Source organism: Embiotoca jacksoni, unplaced genomic scaffold (assembly GCF_022577435.1).
Source record: "Embiotoca jacksoni isolate LCO1_2020_lvr unplaced genomic scaffold, fEmbJac1.0.p SCAF_6, whole genome shotgun sequence".
NCBI classification, from domain to species: domain Eukaryota; kingdom Metazoa; phylum Chordata; class Actinopteri; family Embiotocidae; genus Embiotoca; species Embiotoca jacksoni.
Window position 1 is genome coordinate 18,816,306 of NW_027185414.1, and position 22,198 is coordinate 18,838,503.

General features: G+C 37.9%; 1 protein-coding gene across 1 annotated transcript in view; it reads right to left on the reverse strand.

Moving 5' to 3' along the window:
* Window positions 1-3,790: 3,790 nt before the first annotated feature.
* gpc5a (glypican 5a) overlaps window positions 3,791-22,198 on the reverse strand; it is a 122,258-nt gene continuing 103,850 nt past the window's right edge. Inside the window, exon 9 of the mRNA XM_069173365.1 lies at window positions 3,791-7,426. Coding sequence (XP_069029466.1) covers window positions 7,269-7,426 — 158 coding nt within the window. The 3' untranslated portion in view covers window positions 3,791-7,268. The remainder of the gene's footprint in view (window positions 7,427-22,198) is intronic.

Consider the following 22,198-nt stretch of genomic DNA (forward strand, 5'->3'; position numbering starts at 1 on the left):
GTCCTGTCTGATAATCTGGAAGCAGTGGGTGGGTAGACAGCAGGAAAACACTATATTGATGGGACTGTTTACGCCACGCTCAGAAAAAAAAAAGTACCAAAGTACAGAAAACGAGAAAGTGAGAAGGCATGCGGCTGCAGACTCCAGGAGGAAGGAGGTGTGTGTGTGTGTGTGTGTGTGTGTGTGTGTGTGTGTGTGTGTGTGTGTGTCCCATTAGGCCAAGCCCTTCAACTGCCATTAATATCTGAACACACACATGAAGACATGTGAGAGGTACCTGTGGGGCAGCAGGGTGGCTCAGTTTGGTGCTCATTGGTGCCGACTGCTCTCTTTCTGTCTGAAAATAAAAAATGAGATAAATGAATAATAGAAATGAAGCAGTCATGAATAAATGCAGGTCCTTAACCTTACTGTTGGATCCAAGCTGTGAATGTTCAGTCAGATATTCCTGTTATCATTCATAATGTCTTTCTGTTTTTACACTGTGCAGGTTAAAAAGCAGCACTTGACCTGAGCTTCAGCAGTTGGTATCAGTACTGCTGTTACATACTTCAGTTTGTAACCGTATTTATTTGTGTACGTGCTTGAATGTGCATAGTAGACAGATGAGAATAGATGTGATAAACTAAAAGTTCACACAACGCCTCATACCTTAAACCTACGAGTAGGCTGGACAACAGGATGGACCGAAACTATCAATGATTGATTCAAACCTGCTTGTTCTTATAGAAATAGAAATAAGAAATACAGCCTTCTGTGCTGTTCATACTGTACAGATGTTATAAAATCAGATAAAACAGTTGTCTAATGTCGATACATATTTTTAACCTGTTCACTTTGTCATTAGTACTTTCACACAGAACAGGAAAAATTGCAAGGTAAAAACAGTACGTTTTATTTTTCCAATAGGAGATTAATTTTTCAGAAAATTTGCATCGCAGTCGGGACAAATAGTTTTGATGCAAAATATTCACCAGTGAATTTTCATGTTGTAAATTTGTCACGCCCCTGTTATGTAAAGACCTTTAGAGTCAGTCAGGTTAGTGGCTCCGTGAGGCTGTAATCAAGACATCATGGTGCTTTGAGCTAAAACGCTAACTTCAACATGCTAACATACTTACTTGGACAATGTTAACGTGTTGATGTGTTACCATGCTCACCATTTCACTGTTACCGTACATTTGTTGATTTGTACCAAAAAGGTATAACGGAGGAGGATGGGAATTACATTAGTTTTGCAGGAATTTGGTTAAAGACTAAAGAACAAGAAAAATGCATCGTCTGTACCAGCGATGACATTTGATTTAAAGTCAAAGTTAAAAGTCCAAAGTTAATAGAATTCCTGTTTATCCAGTGATGGTTAAGATATTTCACTCAAATTCAAATATGTAAACCTCCTGAGTTTGGTGATACCAAAGGATGATGTTTGTACAAAATTTTGTGCCAATTCAGTCAATAGCTGTTAAGATATTATAATGGCAAGTGAAAACTTTGACCCTGAATTGGTGCTAGATGAAATGTCAGAGGATAAATAAAGTTATTAGGATGAATATTTTTATCAAATTAATAACCCTGTTGTTGATCAGTCTGGACAATTGCTGACTGATTGGGAATTTTAAAATGTAGCAGGCCAAGGGACAAATTTATGAAACAAAAAATATAAATTATTATAAATTTTGAGTTTTAATCATTTAATCATTTTGACATTTGAAAATACAAAAATCCTGTCAGGCCAATATAATATGTAATAAGCCTTCTTTAGTTAAAAGTGACCTCACTCATATTCTACTCATATTTTATTAAGTCGTCTCCTTGACTCATCCAAAGGCATCTGTGTTCACAGTTAAGCTTCTAAAAACACTGTCTTTACCCTGAATAACTTGAAGAATGACACAAAGCGTTGTCTGCATCTGCACTGTGAAGATTAAAGCTCCTGTCTAAATTGAAGCTAAACGTTAGCCATTGTCAAGGTCACAGTAATAATTTTGAGTGAAACAGAAACCTCAGTGGGAATATGAAATTAATCTCTGTATACGTTTAAGCAGTGCTCAGCATTATTCTCCTTAGAAGGTCCCAGGAGCATCTCTGCAGTACGCAGAGATAAAAGACTCCAAAGACAATGGTTCATACTATCTGAAGCTTTACCTCTGAGAAATTTTTAAGACACCAAAGTGTATTGTAATTGGACTCACTCCAGCACAGAGAAACTACTGCAATGAGCGCTGTTCATAAAATACCTGTCCTCACCTCTTTTAAATGCAGTAGTTCATTAATATCACCATTTATGTAAAGTTCTCTGTGAGGGACGTGAACACCATCCTTATTAGTGTCCAGGCTTTTCAACACCCAATTATCAGTAATGGAAAAAGGTCAAAGGCAGAGTTTCTTAAAAGACAAACTGCATTTTGAGTTTCTGTCACAATATTAAACATTAAATCATTGTGATTTTACCGATTTTGTATTAGTTTAGTCATTAGTGAAAAATATTTCAACATTTCACATATTATCCATTTCTTCAATTAGTCACCCTTTTAAAGAAAGACTTTTAGAAGTTTTTGATAAGCTAAATAGTGCAGAAACAATATGGATTATCACTTGAATCTTATTGATATTTGATTATGTTCTGTATCAGTTCCATACAGATTCCAATTTTGATTATGTTCTTTGGTTTGCTCTTGATTTTGTATAAAAAAAAAAAAAAAACATAGCAACATTTTTCCAGCCAGAGACAAAATTTACTTTTCATTATGCATGTGTAATAAAATGACTACTTACACTGTCGATGGTCTTCTTTGGTGGTTTGTGATTTTTGTTTTTACAAACATACTGTAGATAGAGCTCCACATTAAAGGGTTCAAGACAATAAAGGGGAATTTCTACGTCAAAAAAATAAAGAAAACAGACAAGAAACAGGAGGTACATGCAGTGCTTGTGTGTCCACGTGCTAAAAGAGACCAAATCTTAGTTTATGGTGAGCAGTCCAAGAGTATAATTGGTTTGACCTTTAGGACAGCCACTGCTGGTTAAAATGTTTGATTCAGTCAAATATATGTGATAATAAAATATACCATTCTCTACAGAGATCAAACAGGGGTGTACTACCATGTCACTCCTTATGGGTGTCATATCCACTGAAGGAACCATAATAAGGAACTTGGTGTTCCTAAAAACTGTGGTTCAGATGATCCTTTTTAACTGTTGTTCGTAGTTTGGACCACCGCCATCAGAGCTGCAGCTCCATGCACACTCTATTAATAGTTACTGATAGCATGAAGGCAGCATCTCTGCTGTAAAGAGGCAATCATTGTTGAGGTGTTGTATATGAATACATGAAGTCACTGGGACCAGTAGATGAGGTATTTGGTAGTAAAAAAAAACAAAGGACACGCGAGACACGTACTTCAGGACCTTCAGAACCACTTCAGGTATGCTGGTGTCTCATTCACCAGTGACTGTAAAATGGATGGTGAGACCGACTTCAAGATACAGACATTGGTAATAAATGGACTGCGAGGTCAAAGCTGAGCTGTAAATCAAAGATATCAAATTTCTACTCAATCCTTCTTCCAGCTCTCGCCTGTAGTCATGAGTGCTCACCAAAGCGTGAGATCACGGATTCAAGGTGTCAACATGAGGGCACAGCGTTGCAGTGACGAGCACTCAGATCTCAGTGCTGCTCAAACCATCAAGGCAACAGGACAAAAAAAATACCAAAACTGCTTCAAATGTCGCTGAAAAAGATGAACAAACATCAGCAGAAACTGTTGTGTAATCTTTACTTTCACCATTTTATTAAAAAGTATTAACATGTGATCTGATATATATGACAGGATTGTTTAGAACAGAAATATACAGCATTTTTTGATAGAAGTAAAATTTCAGTGAGAGTTCATGGTTTCCAAGTAAAAGTAATGATTGATACAGGAGAATAAAATCATTTTAAAGCCACATTAAAGCATAAAACCGTGGATTACATGTCCCAGCAGGTTTGGAAAGACTTGATGATTCTCAGCTCTTGCTAGATGAAGCTGCTGTGAGCCTAACCGGGAGCCAGACAAAATGTATGGATGACAACCTAAAGCCTCGAGATACTGCTGGAAAAAAGGCTTAAAGTTATTTCACAAAATTATTACGGTGAACAGAAATTCTAAGTTTGTTGGACTTAATCACATGCTCATCTAAAACACTGCTGACATCTGGGAACATAAACCCATTTTCCACTGCAGGTAGTGGCTCTACTTTACTCATCTCTACTCATTGTTTGGTAGCAGGTACTTTTCTGGATTTTATTTCCACAACAGACATTCCCCCCTCAATACAGCATTGTTACAAAAGTGACGCCGCAAGAAACTGCACTGACATCTTTTTCAACGCAACACACATATGAACAATGGAGGATAAAGAGGGGATGCAGTTTCAGATTCAGTGAATAAGACAAATTGCGCCTCCTATAAGCCTGGCGTAACAATGGCGGGTCGTGCCTGTGATGATTCTCTCTGATTAATCACTGAGTGTTCTCATGTCACCTTTTGTTGTTGGTTCAGTTTGCCTGGAACCTCAATGGCAGTGATACCAAAAAAAATACAAGGCACCAGGGACTATCCCCAACAAGTGAGTAGAGCTGAGCTGAGTTCCACCATCAGTGGAAAAGAGGCGATGGTGTCGTTGGTGAAAACAGAACCAACAAACGACAGAAACTCCGACAGGTTGTAAACAAGCCGACACTTGCTCAGATCTGTAATCTGTAATCAATGTCTGGTATAGACAGTTTGGATCATCATTATACTGTTTCCTAACAAGTTTGACTATCCTGGGGAGTTTGTTTACAACCTGTGTGATCATTCAACTGCTTTTTAGCAAAGTAGTTGCATTCCAGGATCTTTGCATTGATTTCAGTGAGTACCCCAGTAGAACAGACTGAACCGACAAGCTGTAGTAAAAAAAAAAGTTTTCCTTTAAAGACAACTGAGTAAAAATAGAGCCACATGTAATGCAGGGATTTATTTTGTCAAATGACAAATTTACTCTCCAAACAGGATATTAGAAAGTAAACATGGTGTTCAACGTTGCGGTGCCTGCAGGATGACACCTCTCTGAAGGTGGGTGCAGTATCACTGACTCCGGCACTGTCATCAACATTTGGTCTTTTTTTTCCTTCCTCTAAATAACACTGTGTAGCAGGAATGAACCGCATAAGAAATCAAATTGAACTCCTTTCTTTAACTACAGAAGAACCAGTATAACCTGGCATTGACTGTATAGTTAGCATCAAGGCTCCTTTGTCTCTGCGTCTTGTGCCTGTCACCTTGTTAGAAACTGAACGCCATTCTTTAAAGGTGTCATTAACACATTAGTTCCAATGAGAATAGCTCTGACTTTGAGGGCGACAACCTGTAATATAATTGGTTTCGGGGAGCCGTCATGACTTGTTAAGAAGTGAGACAACTGCATTACGCTTGTTAAGCACTGACTATTGTCGTTAGGAAATCTCACCCAGAAACAAAAGCCACAACAGAAGACATTAAATCCAATGTAAGAAATGATGAGGATAATGAATCACATTTATAAACCTTGAGCTTCAAGCTCCTCAAACAACTTTGACTGCATATCATGATGAGCATCTCACTGTCACAATTACTGTGCATGCTTTAACATAACTGCAAGGTAGCTTTTACAATATGATCACATATGATCAAACAGTGTACTTGAGGGAATTGTACCTTAGGCTAGAAAAAGCTGCAACCTTTGGTGAAACAAAAGATGAAATCTAATTTGCGTGTTGCATTGCTCATTTCCACATTAAGAAATCGTGACAGGTCTCACACAGACATTTGTAAGTACCAATTAATTGTAATATACCATCATAAATTAAGGTCATATTGTCTTAGAATTATGTTTGTATCATTACAGAACTATTGTTAAAACAATCTGTTATAAATCTTTCTGTACACTTGAACACATAGAAAAACATAATGGAATGTCTCAGTTACACTGCGATCTATTTACAGTAGCAGCTTTAATGTTTTTGTCTGGTTTAGTTCTGTGCTGTGAATGCATACATGAATATATGCTGAATATGAGTAATCACATTTGGTCATAAAGAGTGCCATTTTCACTCCTGCAGCATCTAAAAAGGGGATATTTTTTAGCTCTACAAATAGTTCCCCAGCATATGTGAGCCAAAGAGTCAATTTTCAGTACCAGTGAGTACTTTTCTCTCTCAGCCACTGACCAGACATGCATGGCAAAATATGTGAAACAAATTATTTTACTTTTCTCTGCATAGAAACCTGTCATCAACACACCAGCAGCATGCAGTCAGGTAGCAGGTAGAAGCAATTGGATTCTTCCCCACCAGTGGCTCCAGGAGCTATCGGCCCCTATCCAGGCCTATGAAGGCAGAGGAAGATTGAGTTTGAAAGATGATAATAGACTCCTGAAGAAACTAATCTATTTCTAAAGAAGAAAGTGGTGTGAATTCTCTCACTTACCCCCCACTTCCACCTGCCCACCCCTCTCCTTTCACCACCTCTATCCGCTGTACCATTACAGGTCACTTTTACCATTGAAATATACCAATTAAATGGATTCCAGACTGAAAGGTAGCTTTTATAAAGAAGAGAAGCAGATGTCTTGAGTTATTTTCTTTGTTTTGTTATTAGAAAAATTTACAACATACAATACATACCTGATAGTATAGTGTAGGTTTCCCACAATTATTTGAAGCACAGTCTGAAGCACTTATGTATAAAAAATACCTGTGTGTTGGTTTATACGCAGAAAAAATTCTTAAGAATAAAAGGCCATTTTAATTTGGCTTTGTACAAACATTGCAGCTGCAAGAGCTGTGGGGAACACTGAAAAGATGTACTACCTGGTGTAGTGTGATATGAGGAAGCAAATTAATGCTTTTACACCTACAGATGAGTTTTAATGTGCAGAAATACAATAAAACATTTACAATATATTCTGTAGTGATTTTCAATATGATCTGTTAAATAAGTCACTGTTAGAGTTGATGAATGCCAGGTAACTGATAAGAAAATGATCAATTAATGTTTGCAAAGCCACCATATGCTGTTTTATATAAGCCACGGAGTCTTGTCATTTCCACACGATCATTAGTGTTCATTCCTACCATGTCCAGCAGTGTGTGGAAGTGGAGGTCCGTGATATATCGGCGCTTGTTACATCCACTGGCCCTTTTGTTTCTGGATAAATAAGCTTGAAATCAAGTTTAAAAGTTTCATGCTGCAAAAAGGCAGCTGTTACAAGGCCAGGAACATATGTAAGCAAGGCAATACCAGGATCCAGATGGCTCCCGTCAGTCTGAGGCTCCTGGATCTGCCCTCCATTTCTGAATCTTTGACAGGTGGATGATGATAATGATGATGATGTTTGTGATCACTGGTCACATCTGGATTCACTGAGGAGAGAGCAGAAACCACCATTGCCAGTCAGAAGAATGCTCATTATCAATATAACATCATGGAAGTGTAGTGAAGTGTTCGGGCCACAGTAGGTAATAAAAATAAGAAAGAAAATGTTAAAAAAAAAATTGGCAGTTGTAACAGTGAAAGTTAAGACATAAACCATTCTATCACTTCCGAACACCTTACAGATTTTAATCATTCCTAATCTGCATGTTTTAGGTTTTGTTTAGTTTTTTCTCATAATTATAACTGCAGCCGTAATGCTGTGCACAGCTTTCACAGCTGCAATACTTTAGTGCCCTAACTAAACCATCAAGGGAGTTTGTAAACTTTCCACTGCCCTATTTATAGTGACCTGATGCAACTGAGGAGCACCTTCAGCCTCCAACTCAGCCCCTCGAGATTCAGCAAAGAGCATCTTGGGTGCTCCTTTGTGTCAACAGCCACCAGAGTGTGTATGCAGAGGTTTTATGGCTGATTGCATGCATGGGCATGACAAACTATGATAGTAAAAATCATCAGAAGGATTATAGGAAAAAAAAAAATCTTGTAATTTCTGCACAGATTTTGTAGATCCTCTGAGATAACACTTCTATTTTTGTAATTCCCATTCAGGAAATTGTGACTTATAACATTGAACAAAAATAACAGCCTGAGTGAAACTTAATGAGCAGGTGGCAGTGCAGTTATGTGTTTTAAACTCTCAACTACAAAGATATCCAAGTTGGTAACAACTTATTCTCTACTCTACGTACTACAAATGGTGCACCAGGACAGTAACTTCTGACTCCGATGCTTCTTTCTTCTTTGATGCTCCCAATAGGTCATATAACTGTAAATACAAAACACTCCATGCAGATGATACACTATTTTATATCACTTTTATTCCTAATGAATCAGACTAGACTTGATACAGTTAGTTGCATCACAGATCAGTTAAATCAAATAGACCTAATGGACTAATTTTTCTATGACCTGTGTCTACTTTTAAATAAAGTCAATGGTCACAAGAGGTTACAGCAAATGTTTCAGAAAAAAAGTATTGTTAAGCAAAGAAGGCTTTCTTTCTACTGAAACGCTGGAGGACTTCTTCAACCATGTAGCAGGACATCCTTTTCAGCGCATAGAGTATCAGGTCATCCTGAAGTTACAAGAACTTACGACGCAGGACACCACAGATCTACAGATAAACTCCCAAAAGCTTTTACGTAATAAAAGTCACCAGGCCGAATAAACAATCATTAACTCCCCTTTTGGCTGTGGTTTGACTCAGTCTCATGCTGTGAACCAGCTGACCTCTGACCTTCCGTCAGCCCCACAAGGTGAAACTATCCAGACAACTAATGTCTGCTGCCCTATGGCTATTATTATTTGACTTTGACGGGCCGACCTGAAATTTTGTCTGTCCTATCTTAACACCTGGGAGATGAAAAGTTATCAAAAGAATTTGTTTCCGTTGAACCCGTGGCAGGGCAGCCATTTTGAGCGTCTCGCCATGAAACTAAAAGTTGCTGTAACTTTTATGTACATATTCCGATCTTCCTCAAACATTACACATCTTTGATAAAAGTCCCGCCCTGAAGACACCTGTATGGTAATATTCAGTCATAGTCCCAGCGCCCCCTGCTGGCAACAGGAAATTACATATTTCATACGTTCACGATCTTCGTCGAGCTGGCATCAAATCGGGTCAGAATAGCCTTAAGACATTGATGATGATATATTGAGAAGCCCGTGCATATTTGTGAAAGGGCATCGCCTGGGGGATGCGGCAATGTTTGATGTTTCGCCATGCCAGGAAGTTGATGTTTAAGGTCCAGGGATGTTTTAAACCTCACAAAAGGTGAATATTTTGCATTTGAATTACATATTGTTTATTTTCAGAGAAAGAAACCTGAGCACTCTCCTGTAGACACATTTGGGTTCTTCACACTGGTTTTAGTCTTTCTAAAATGTGTCATTGAGCCCAGTCAAACCGCTGAATAATAATAAGCCCTTACAGGTAATATCCTTGCTGTCAATCCATCACATTTGGGCAGGTCTGCATAATTCAATTCAATTGAATTTGGTTTTAGTGGGGTGATGAGGAACAAGAAAAGGGTTTATTTTTGAGGTAATTTGCAAATTTTGTCTTTCCCTTTAATGGAAGTCAAAATGAGAAGGGTTTGTGTGAGGAAAACATTTAACCAAGTGAAGATATTGGACTTACAACACAGTATATAAGATAATTACCTCAAGCTTTCAGAAAAAGAACAACAGCCCCCTGACCCAGCTTTCACATTACATACCTCAATTCGCCTGGACTTGAACTCAAACACCCTCATGTGTCTACACCTTTGAAATTACACCTTAACGGATATCAATTCAGACAACGGCACAACACCAGCTGTCAACATCCATCTTTATTTTTACATCTCTTTGGAGGCCCAAAGTGTTGAGGGGGAGGAATTCTGGGTTCTTTGCTGAGTAAAATACAGCATCCTCTTTAGGACACATCAGATTCATCCTGGTTAATCCCTAAAGGGAAGGAGTGACGCTGAACCTCAATAGTTGACCAGCTGCTCCAGGACGTTCAAGTTTGTCACTGAGGCCCAAGGGTCATTAATCTGTCGCAGGCAGGTTTAGTCTAAACCACACCCTTTCAAAGTCTGTAAAGGCTCTGCTATCAAAGTTTATCTTGCTAGCAGAAAAATAAGACCAGCTACAGAGGTCATTTGTACTCTGTGGATTCAATTCCACTTTTTATGGTGCAGCAGAAATAGTAATTTCGTTTTCCATTGCAGGATTACTTGTTGCCGTGATAGCAATGCCCAATCAAATCGTGCTAATTTAACTGAATAATATAAAACAGTATATTATATTGAGGTTGTTTCCATTCAAATTCATGGTTTTGAATTACCACTTTGGCTTTCTAACTTACAAATTTCCCCAAATCTCCATTAAATGCCTTTGCATAAATGATTACTGATTATGCTAGTGCTACATTAAAGGGCATATATATTGTATGAGCTACTTTTAAAGAATATGATCGTGGTCAAAAGTTAGCTGCTTATCGATTTGTTGCCAAGAGGAGTCCCCAGGACGGCTATTTGAAGGTATACAGCTCACAGACAGTCTTCATACCCAAGAGCACTGAACTTCAACACCTCAATCAATTCCTCTTTCTAAAGCACCAAGGTTTTTAATGCAGCAACAAGCTGGAGACAGAATGTCTATCTGATGAATAAATTGTGCAACACTAAAAGTACTCTTGTATTTTAAGAGCAGAGGAAACACCTGGCAACTCGTGTAAAAGTAAAAGCTCAAACAAAGTCATGAACATTAGGTCCGACCTTAAGAAACATGAATACAGCAATAAAACAAAAAATACATTTTGCTGGGGGCACAGTAGGAAAGATATTTGGGAGCATCTCTTACCACAGACCAGAAGGAAAATATACTGCAGCATTAGAATTACCTGTCAAACTCTTTAGGTATTCCGCTGAAGACTTTACTTCGGACCTACAGAACTCCTCATAAATTAAGAGAATGAGTAAAGTTGGATCAGACTTCTATTAGCGTGGTTGTGGTGAGTCTGGTACATTGATACATTTACTGTGGCCTTTCCTTCCTGTGAAAACATTCTGAGCAGAAGTAATGTGCATTCAGATAGTATGTTTGGTATTAATATTCCATTGTCCCCTGTAGTATGCCTCCTAAGCAGCAAGGTAAATGGGAAACCATCCAAGGCGATGCAAAGCATAATCGGTCTAGTATGCCGAAACCAAGCTGTTTCAACCGGGAGAACTGGCTCAGAGAATATTTGGACTTGATATAAATAGAAAAATCTAAGTATTGTTTTAGGTTTCTTTCTTGTGTTTATATGTATATGGGTTGTGAACAAAGACAAACACTATGGCCAGAAACCTCTTTTGGGGGAAGGAATGAAGACACAACTGTCATTTTACATTGCTGAGCTTTGTATCCGGACACTATTAGGTTTCACATGTATGCACGACTAGACGAGGGAAGGTTGAGACTGCCAGGGGAAAACAACAACAACAAAAAATATATAAAATTAGAGCTTCATATAACTGCAATTACAGAATCTGCATTATAGCACCCAGCTGTACATTAAAAATAATCTTTAAAACCTTGAAATAAATTCTTAAAATAACATGTAAGTAATGGAGGCCTCTTCATTTGGCACGCACATACTGTACTTGATTACAAACACAGACAAATATATGTTACTTAATAGCTCACATACACACACAGTATTGACTCCAACTCCACTAAAGCTATTAATACTCTCCTGCTGAGTCTTCTGGCTAAAAGCAGGCTGTTTTTATGAATGATAATAAGGGTCCAGGCGAAGGAACATATTACTCCTCTAAAAGCACAACCACATCCTCAATATAACAACCCAACAGAGGGAACATACTTCTTGTGCTACTGAAGTGTTTCAGGCCACAGCAAATTTAGTCTCCACCAACTAATGGCTGAAAAGAGCTATAATAGGCTGTTTTTTGAGGATTCAAGTACAGATGATTTTGGAAATTTGCTTGAGAACAGCTGCTGTAATGACATGTTTTAGTAAACCCTCAGCAGAGAGATTTGGATGTTGGAAAAGGTGCTTGGCCTGAAGAGAGACATAGGTCAGAAAGAGAGGCTTACAACTGAAGTGAAATCAATACAAGCTGATTCCTGAAGACTTGGACCAGCAATGATCAATACCACACTAACTGCACCAGGAAAAAAAATACCTAACAACACTCAGAGTTTCATGTCCACCTCTTCAGCTGCTCTGTTTGAGTAACAGGGTTCTTTATGAACAGCCTAATTTTGCCAAACTTCATTACAGCTTCACTTGCTTTAGCTCCACAGCTTTATTACCAGGGAGAGTTATCCTACGTAGAAACTCTCAGCTCATTATCTATCAGTTTCACAGATTCCAGCTTGGTGCAGAAAACAATCTAATACATTTTAAGATTCAATACGAATTGAATTGTACAGAAAGTGATGTGATACTGAGAGAGTCACATTTGGCAAGAGTATCAGCTGCCATTGTCTGTTGTTAGAATTTCAGAGATCATAATTAGCCATTTTAGTAGTAAAATTTTTTGACGTACAGTAACTATCAAGTAAAGTACTCATTACAAAAAGTCTGTCCTTAATTGAATTTAATATGCATTTACCGTACTTGTAAACAATATTAGTGTAGAAAGTCCAGGTGGCATTACCACTAATAATGCAAGCACTGATATACATTTGAGGAATTTACATTATGGTTCATTCAGAGGCAATCATTTCCAAAAATGGGCTGTGAAGTGCAAATGATTATGAAGTTAAATGTTGCAGAAAAGACTTCATTTTTGTTATGAGCAGCAATAAGGACTTTAAGAGTGGAGGCAAATCCTTGAAAACATTATTGTGTACAATAAAAATTGCTTTAAGCATACTTGAATGTGTACTCTGAAGTCAATATCGACAAAGTTTCAGTGAAAATTAGTTAGGGATGGTGAAGAAGTAGAAATGTACAGGAGTGTGTGTTTATAAAGCAACCCTTATATGAATGTAATTGGATAATAATATTTTAATAATTCCCACTTCTTGCCATTTGGCAGATATATTATAAGTTTTGACAGTAATGTTCTTTGTCATAATGCCTGTCTTTGCTATGAAGGAATTGTCCTTCGTAGGGTTTCACAAAGGGAAGTGTGGGCCACACTATTAGCCTGGTATTACCCATTCATCCATCCTTCATCTATACCTGCTTTATCCTGAACAGGGTCATGGTGGGCTGGACCTATCCCACCGGACTTTGGGCAAAGGTGGGGTAAACCCTGAACAGGTCAGCACAGGGCCAGGGCCAGAAAAACAAAGGGCCAACACAGAAATGCAGACAGAAACAGACATGCATGCTCAAATACCTACGGGCAATTTAGAATCACCAATTAACCTGACATACATTTTTTTGGGCAGCTCCACTCAAGGCAAACATAGAAGTCACCAGGCAAAGGAGCAAATACTCATTAATGCAAGGTCTGTTATGAGTCCCTGGTGTTTAAAGGATGAGGATCGAAGCTTGTCTGTATCTCGAGTGCAGAACATTTTAGGGGACAATATTAGCAGCCACAACAGAGCACAGAGATGAAATGCCAAGATGCATCAAAGACTTGTTATTCTGACTTTCTTTGATTGAGTATGTCAAATATTTCTGTTTAAGACATCAGATGTTCTACTGAGGCATCTTCCAGTAGAGTTGACCAGCTCCATGATCTTCATTACATTCGCATTGGAGCAAAAATGGGTCAAAGGCTGTTATTTGATGAACACAAACCGTTTTGAACACTCAGTGTAAATCTGTGTAAAAAGGCTTCATCTTGGGTTATTTTTGTTTTCAGAAGAAACCAATCTAGTTGTGAGCTTGCTGTCGACTCCTGTCTGGGTTAGGCACTTTACCACCATTTAACCACATTGATTTCTGTGTTATTTGACAGTGTTATTAGACTGCCTGCTGCCAGAAATAAACCTGAGAATTGAACCTGATAGAAGCTTGAAGTATCTCCTTGTCTTTCTGGGGTGAACAAGTAAAGATAGAGGGAAAACACCAATAATATATTAGGAAGAAGGGAGAGCAAAAAAACAGTGATTCAATTTTCTAATCCTTCTTTTTCAACTATTTCCATATAGTTGGATGGTAAGAGTTTGAGTAAATAATAGCCCAAGATACAGACTCAGAAGAGATTTCCCAGTAATTATGAATCCTAAATAATATTCCAACATTAATACTATGATGGGTGACAGCTTTTGTTCAAAGCAAACATTATTGTGTTAAGAGTCTGAAAGAAGTCTGGAGATCTGGAATGAGAAAATGTGAGAGTGTGACTTGAAGTGCAAATGTAAATACCTATTTGTGAAATACCTGTGTTTTGAAAGGTGTGAGGTGTTTCCTAAAAACCTCCTTACACTTTCTACTATAAGTCTCTTTAGCATTATCTCTAATAATTAAGTGTGATTATACAATTGCTAAATATTTGTAATGGTATATCTTGGGATTGTGCCACTTTCTTCTGGAAAAAAATAATCAAAATGTAGAAACAACCACAGTATTTTGCCAAACCATATGATGCCTATTGTTCATACAAAATTAAAATAGATAAGAAAAGAAAGTGGGCAAAAAGTGGGAATGCTACAGCCTGGGAATCTATTAACATTTGGAAATGCTGTGAAACACAAAAGACAATGGGGAAAACCATGTGCAGATGTTTGATTAATCATGCCAAAAATCACATATGTCTTCTGCAGGCAGCTGCTGCCGATACTGATAAGTGATAGTGACAGAACTGGGGAGTTAATTTGTAGTTTTTATGTTGCAATGAAATTGACGTGTTTATAAAACAATGAAAAAGATTGTGTTTTGAAACATAATTATAGAGCTGTGTAGGGAAGTCATGTATTTACAGTGAATATAAAGGTTTCTGTTTTGTTTTTTCCCAGCCCATCATATAATGTCATTTTACTTAAAGGACCAATTCAACAATTTTCAACCTCATCTTCATCTATCAGAATTAGGGATACAGTGTGAAAAAGAATAAATGGTATTGTTAATATTCACTTTGTGTCTGGGATGCAGCTGTAAAATCTGCACCAGTAGCATCATTTGACGTGTACAATCAAATGATGGTAATGATGGTATATTTGGCCTGTAGTGAAGAATTACAGGCTAATTGAGTTGTCTGGATGGCTAAGAGGCAAAAACAAAACAAAACCTTGTTCTCTTCCCTTGCACTGCTACCAACTTCCAATAGTGAAAACATCATCCCAGAATAAGAGTGTAGAGGATGTTATGGACGACTATATATTCTAATCTACTGTATTTTTGCAGACTCTGATATTCAGATGCATTTATTCAAGCCAGATTATACAGCCAAAGCAATGCAGCACAGAGAGACTGAGGCTGCCGCTGCATGAGCTGTGCAAGAGGATATGGCCGGCAGGGACCATCCAGAGACTGAGCTGCTGCAGGCAAACAGTGATTTGCTCAATTTGCCGTCCAATGCCAACAGAAACTGACTCATTCTGCTGCAAAGAATGTCAGTGTTGGCAGTTTTTGTTGGATGCTGTCGCCAGCAATAAGAAGAGCCAATGTATGTGTTACTTTGCATTAAAAGTTCTTCCCTCTCCTGGACAGAGTTGTGCTGGAGACCTTCTTCAGGACACTGATAATAAACTTAAGGGACAACTAACACCAGCAGGGCTGAGAGGGCACATGACCGCTGGCTAAGTATTTCTGTCACCTAAAACTATGTTCTAGCCTTCAAAGTGACATTGGACAAGCAGTTTTACAGTGTATGATCAGTACTAGTAGCTCCTTGATTAATAACCACCTTCATTCTTGTCTCATGCTTTCTGAAAACAATATTGTTTGGCTGCTGATCCTTTTTGTAGTTGTTTTCATTGAGTGGGTGCTACAAGGGGAGAGACTTGGCAAAGAGCACTGAAGGATTTGGGGATTAGACATCTGAAGGTCGTGCACAATGCATCCTGATACATGTAGGCACTGCCAGCAGGCTCAACGAGCAGGAAAACTGAGAGAAACTCAGCTTTCTTGGTTAATATAGCCCACACTGAGGACTTTATTGCTTCAATTGACAGCATTTACCATCAACACAGTGAACATCCACATAAAAAGTGGATAATTTCCCCTCATAATATACATTCAAACAGTCCTTTGTATTTGCAATAAACAAGTACAATTGCCAGATGGGGACACTAATAGATAAATTTCTCACAATGCTTATTTAAGACATATCCATAGGGAGGGTGATATCGTGTGTCCTCTGGAAACATTTCAAGTGCAGAGCATCAGTTCTTCAGCTGCCATATTTCTCAAATAGTTCAGAGATGTCTTCCTGAGATGTTTTGTGGTTTACATCATACTGCCAACATATTTGCAGCTTATTTCGACGCTTTGTGGCTAAACTTGAATATGACAATTCTTTGTGCGACTAACTACCTGTTGACATCCAATGTAAATGTTCATAGCAGATCTCACAGTAGAAAAGCTGTCGTCAACTTGTATTTTTGTTCACTTTGTCACACAGTCTAGTGATAACAGCTGACTGATTAAAATAGTAGCCCACTTCTCAGTCAGCATCAACATTATCTATCAGTAGAAAATAAAACAGAGAAATATGTAATTAAGAAAAATTGTATCATGAATTCTGATGATTTACACAGTATGAAAATCGCTAAATGTGTTAAAACAAAGTCAGAAACTCATTTAGAAGAGCATTCAAAATTAAGCGAACTGTTGCTAAATTCAGACATTCATACAGTGTACATTCACAAATGAATCCTGCTCTTTAAAAACACAAGACTGTCTTGTGAAAATAAACCTGCTGTGTAAAGATAGCAACGCAGGGGAAAGAGTCTGACACAAGAAGCGCATTAGACACATAAGTTGTCAGACATGGATCATTAGTCTTTGAAATGAGTTATGTTTCAGACGACGCACCTTATTTCAAGCTATCATGTTTGCTTTTGAATTGTCATGCCATGACTCACAAACCAGTCGACAAGGACGTCATGTGTGACGTATTCTGTTGTTGGCATTTGTTGCATTTTCCTCATATTTAAAGCTTTGCTTTATGTGGAGAGTCTGACAAACACTGCATTTTAGAAGTTTACCTCACGCAAACTCCACTCTGTTGTCGTCCTCTCTGGTATCATTAATCTTGTCGGTAAAGCCTGCTAAAAAAAAAAAAAGCCTATTTCTGGGAGCCTGTATCTATCATTTGACAGAGAGAGCAATGTCTCTGTCAAAAAAGATGCTTCTGTCCCCTATCCTGTCTATCATACCAGACAGCATGATATGGATGAAAGCTGGCCTCCAATGAACATGTCCATGTCTTATGTCAGCTGTCTGTGTGGTTGCAAATATTCAATGACCAAGAACTTTATCATCAGTCGTAATGAGAAGATCTGAAAGTAGTGCTGAGTAATATACAGATACAGTATATACTTAGATCCTGGATATCATGATATCCTGATATGGCTTAATTGTAGTCTTTACTGGTTTTAACGGCAGAATTGCAGTAAAGTGATGTCATTTTTGTATCATACCAACTGTTCTTGCTCTTCTATTATTTACCTCCAACCATTTTATCATTATATCCACATTACTGTTGAGTATTCATCAAGAATTTCACTGTTAAAATATTTTGTGAGAGTACCATTACTTAGTGGCATCGGCAGGATCTCATTTCAATGTACACACACAATTTACCAGCCGACTAGTTGGTACATTTTTACTATTGCAATTTACTATGTTGAGTACTCATTGCTGTTATATTATCGCGAATACAGCCTATCTCTTCCTAAGTGTAATTGGAGGTAATAACAATAGTCTTTGATTAAAAGCCACAGCATCAGATTTGCTTTTAGCATTTTGCTTAAAATGTGACAGGTATAGATTTCTCCTTTCCACCTTGTACACTTCTGGTTTTGAGTCAAAACCTCTTTTCTGTGTAGGCTATCTGAATTTATCTTGATTCCATGTTCAATCAAAAATAAATATAAATTCTTTCAATCACCAACACTTATTTAATTATGTTGTTTTATTCTTAAAAGTTATGAAGCATAGTAGGCATGCCGGGAAATGGGAGTGGAGGAAAAATATATGCACTGGAGGCAATCACAGGGTGTTACTCCACAGCAGATATGTATACGCAAGCGAGTAGGAAAGCAAAAGAAAGTGATTCATATTCACTGATTAGTGCATAGCCCAATCTATATACAGCATTCAAAATAAGACAAGCAGGATAAGTGTACATAATAAGTCATGTGCATATTTCCAGTTGTTTTCACCCAGACTTATTTTGTTTACACAAGAAAGAGATCAACTGAGGAAAGAAGCTAAATGAAGAGAAACCACCTGAGACCTCTTGGAGAGAAGGCTGAGTGCTCCCATTTTCAAACACAACAATTGAATCTGTACTGAAGTCAGCATCCCCTTTCAATTAGATCCAAACACCCACAAAAAACTGAATAAATTAAGTCTTTATCCATGAAAAATCATACCATTTTGCCAAATTTCATTCATTTATATTGTCTGTACAGCATTTAATGAATTTATCTCTGCATTAGAGCTCAGCCTCACAAAGCTGATAGTATGGTCTTAGTCCTGCTTGTTATTAAGAACAAGTCCCATCTCAGTACTGTAGAACTCAGCCCCAGTCCAAGCTCCTACCAAGATGTAAATCTCTTAAAATACCTTGTTTAAAAAAGCTCGGTAATTCCCTGTAAACAGTGCAGCAGGGTATTTTCTAGTCATTTTTTCAAGCAGGAAAAAATATTGTATTCGTTGAGGACTATTTTTAATAGCCGAATAAAAACATAGGGTGCACTAGAGGGTAGTTATGGCAGCAGTGGAGAGTACTGTATATGTAAGGAACTTAAAATAAAGTACACTGTGTGTTTGTGGTAATGAGGGAACATAACCTGCTATAACAGCACTGACAAATAAGCTACATCAGGATTTGGATACACAGGAAATACTTGCTACTCGGATGAATTCGTTGTCATTTTTCATCTTTTCACATGGGATTTGTTAATAATAGACAATATATCATCAATGTTGTCTTTTAAAACAGAGACATACTATGTTTACAGTAATGTCACATCAGGAAATGAACAACAAGTAATGAGAAATGTCTAACTGTCTCTGTCTGGATGGAAAGTTGGACTCTGTGATGGTAAATTTATTGCACTCCTCGTCCCCTCACTGAAATGCAATCAGAGGCTGGCCAGGTTGGTAAACACAAACATGCTGTGTTTACTGACCACACATGACATGGCTGTTTGAAGAGTGATGATATAAACATATCTATTCCTGCCTTCTGTGGCTGCCATCGCACAGTTACAACACTGTATTTAACACACAAAACACTGTAGTATTGGAGTAATTACATTATCAAGGAGCAAACTACAATGACCACTGGAAGTCGGTGATGTAAGGTTTTGAATAACTAAAACAGAGACACAAGTTTGTCCTCCCAATTTAAACATTGTCTGACAATCCCTTACAGTCTAATCACCTTGAATCAGATCAACCTGCCTTTTGTCTAATTGAATTTACCACCTGTACTTACAGATAAAGTATTTCAAATGTCTGGTCTGACCTCCCAATAAAACCAGCATCCATCCTGTTTGCACAATTACAGGGAAAAGCAGGATCAATGGGATCTAATTTAAGGCAGAAGCATTATTCTAAAACACAGAGCCCAGTGCATCTCTGCATGGAGCCAGCAGAATGATTAAGTGCCTTGGTTATATCCTGTATGGCTCTGCTGCACATGCCACAGAGAGAGTGTTCATGTCCAGGATCCCATCACCCCAGCCTCTATTACATCCTCAGAGCAGTCAATACTGGGCTCTGACCACCAGTCAGTCACTCTCGGGTTGCACACACAGGCAGAATACAAATCAGCTCGGAAAACTCAAAGCTCTGCATCCGCTGTGTGTGTCCTCCCCTTTTCTTAGCAGACTGCTGTTTGGACAGGCGTGTTCCCACAAATGTGATGTGTCACAAAGCAAACTATATCATTAGAAGGGGAATAACGCATAAAATCACTGGACACTTGTGTTGTAACTATTATAAAGGAGTCACATTTAGGGTGACATACAATACCTGTAATGATGTCATTCACATGAATACATACGAAACAAAGCTCATTACTGTGCATGAAGCTGGTTATTAGCTTGTGTTTTTCTAACTGTGCGTTTGCCACATATAAATCAGACAAGACTATGAAGAATGTAGAGCTTCAACAATTAGTTGACTTCTCAATTAGTTGATTAACAGAAATATATGCAACTATTTTGATTATTGAATAATCGCAAAAATACCAAACATTCACTGGTTCCAGCTTCTCAGGTGTAATGATTTTCTTCTTTTCTCTCTCATATGAAAGTAAACTGAACATCTTTGTAATAAAGCAGCTAATTAAATGCAGCACTTTGGGCTTTGTATAATTATAACAACTGTGACTAATCGATTAATCAGTATTAAAAACAGTCACAACCTGAAAAACTGAAAAACTGCAGTCCTTGGCAACATAATCTTCTATCATTGCCTAAATCTAATTAGAACAATTTAATGGGGAAAACTTAATTTCTTGTGTTCATTCTGGGGAAATGATAAGCAAGTTGAAAACAACCCTGTTAATATTGTATCAGATGAAGTCAGAGAGTGTTAACAAAAGGAGGGGAAGTGGTAAATTTTTCATGCGCAGTTCCTTTTTTCCACCGAGGAAAACAAAACATGCGGGCCTGATCAAATTGACGTCCACTGTAAAGGTCTCGGAAAACCTGCCTTTCACCATCTTCCCCTTTTTTTTTTTCTTAATAAGCGTCAGCTCACATTCTCAACATTAACCCTCACTGAAGTCAACTTTATGCAACAGCAAACTAACCTCCTCTGCTGCCATAGAAACAGCACAAAGTCATCTAGCTATATTCGTTCTCTGTGGTGAGAAATGTATCAAACTTTGAATGGGAACATTAAACCTGCAGTGTAGGACTTTTATCCTCTCTCTGCCTATTCGAATATGATCAAACAGTATGATTATGATTTTAACTTTGATTATGATTGTAGCGATTCACTGATTGAACAAATAAAGACATGCTAAAGAGAAATATTCAAGATTTGAGACCACGTTTTCATTGGGTGCTTGAAAACATAAAAGCAGTCTCGTTTTTGGATTCCATGGATGACTAATAATATCTTTTGCAACACATTGCATTCATTTGATGAAGATGTATGAATAATGTATCATTTCACCAACTGGCTCTGTTTGTGGGGACGGTTCACTGTGAAGGTTCCTGTCTGTTGTTTCAGTCTCAAAGCATTATGTACAAGTTTGATGCTGGGCTCAGCATGATAACTACATCTGCCTGTGTGTGCAGGCAGAAAAGAGTTGATTAAACAGAGAGATTGCTAAGTGAAGCAGCTCACTATCAGTTCAACAGGTGTTAATGAAACATCTTGAACAAGACTTATTTCACAGTGAGTAATCAGCTCATGTAAGCTTCATAAACAATATTTTTCTACAAATTATACCTCAAACATGGCTCCGTTTTAACCAATGTGGAGACAATCTGCTAATTAGCACGAATTCATCACAAGCAGATATTGCTCTTTTCTGGAAACACAATTTGCATAATAAGGTTTCTGAATTTGCACTGTTCCCTCTCTTATTAACCTTCCATTAACCTTTAGACAAACATAGGCAGCTCTGAGCATTATTCCCTGGGATCACACACCAAAAGCCTTGGCCGAAATTCATCAGACCAGCTGTGGAATTGCTTATGGGTGATTAGTTCACTGATAGCTGCTCGCCTCGCTGAAGATGGAGATCTTGGAGAGACTGCTCAGGAGCAAAGAACTTGCCAAGCAGCTAGAGCGTTGTTTGAGCCTTCCTTCACAAATGTAATTTTAGGGAGTCATTGGTGATTGGTAAATCAATATGAGAGGAAACACTGATGCTGACAATTTTGAACTTTGTGTTTGTAAACTGAAGCCCTTGTAATTTATTGTTTCTAAAATGCAGTCAGTTGATTTATATTCTGGTTTGTACTGCTCTGAAAGAAATCTCTTCCCTAAAACTATGTTGCCTCATTTTGTCCTCTGATATGAGTACTCGTGGAAAAACAAGAGATAAATACATTTGTGAAAAAGAAAACAAATAGAAAAAAGATGTAGAGACAAAAAGTCATAT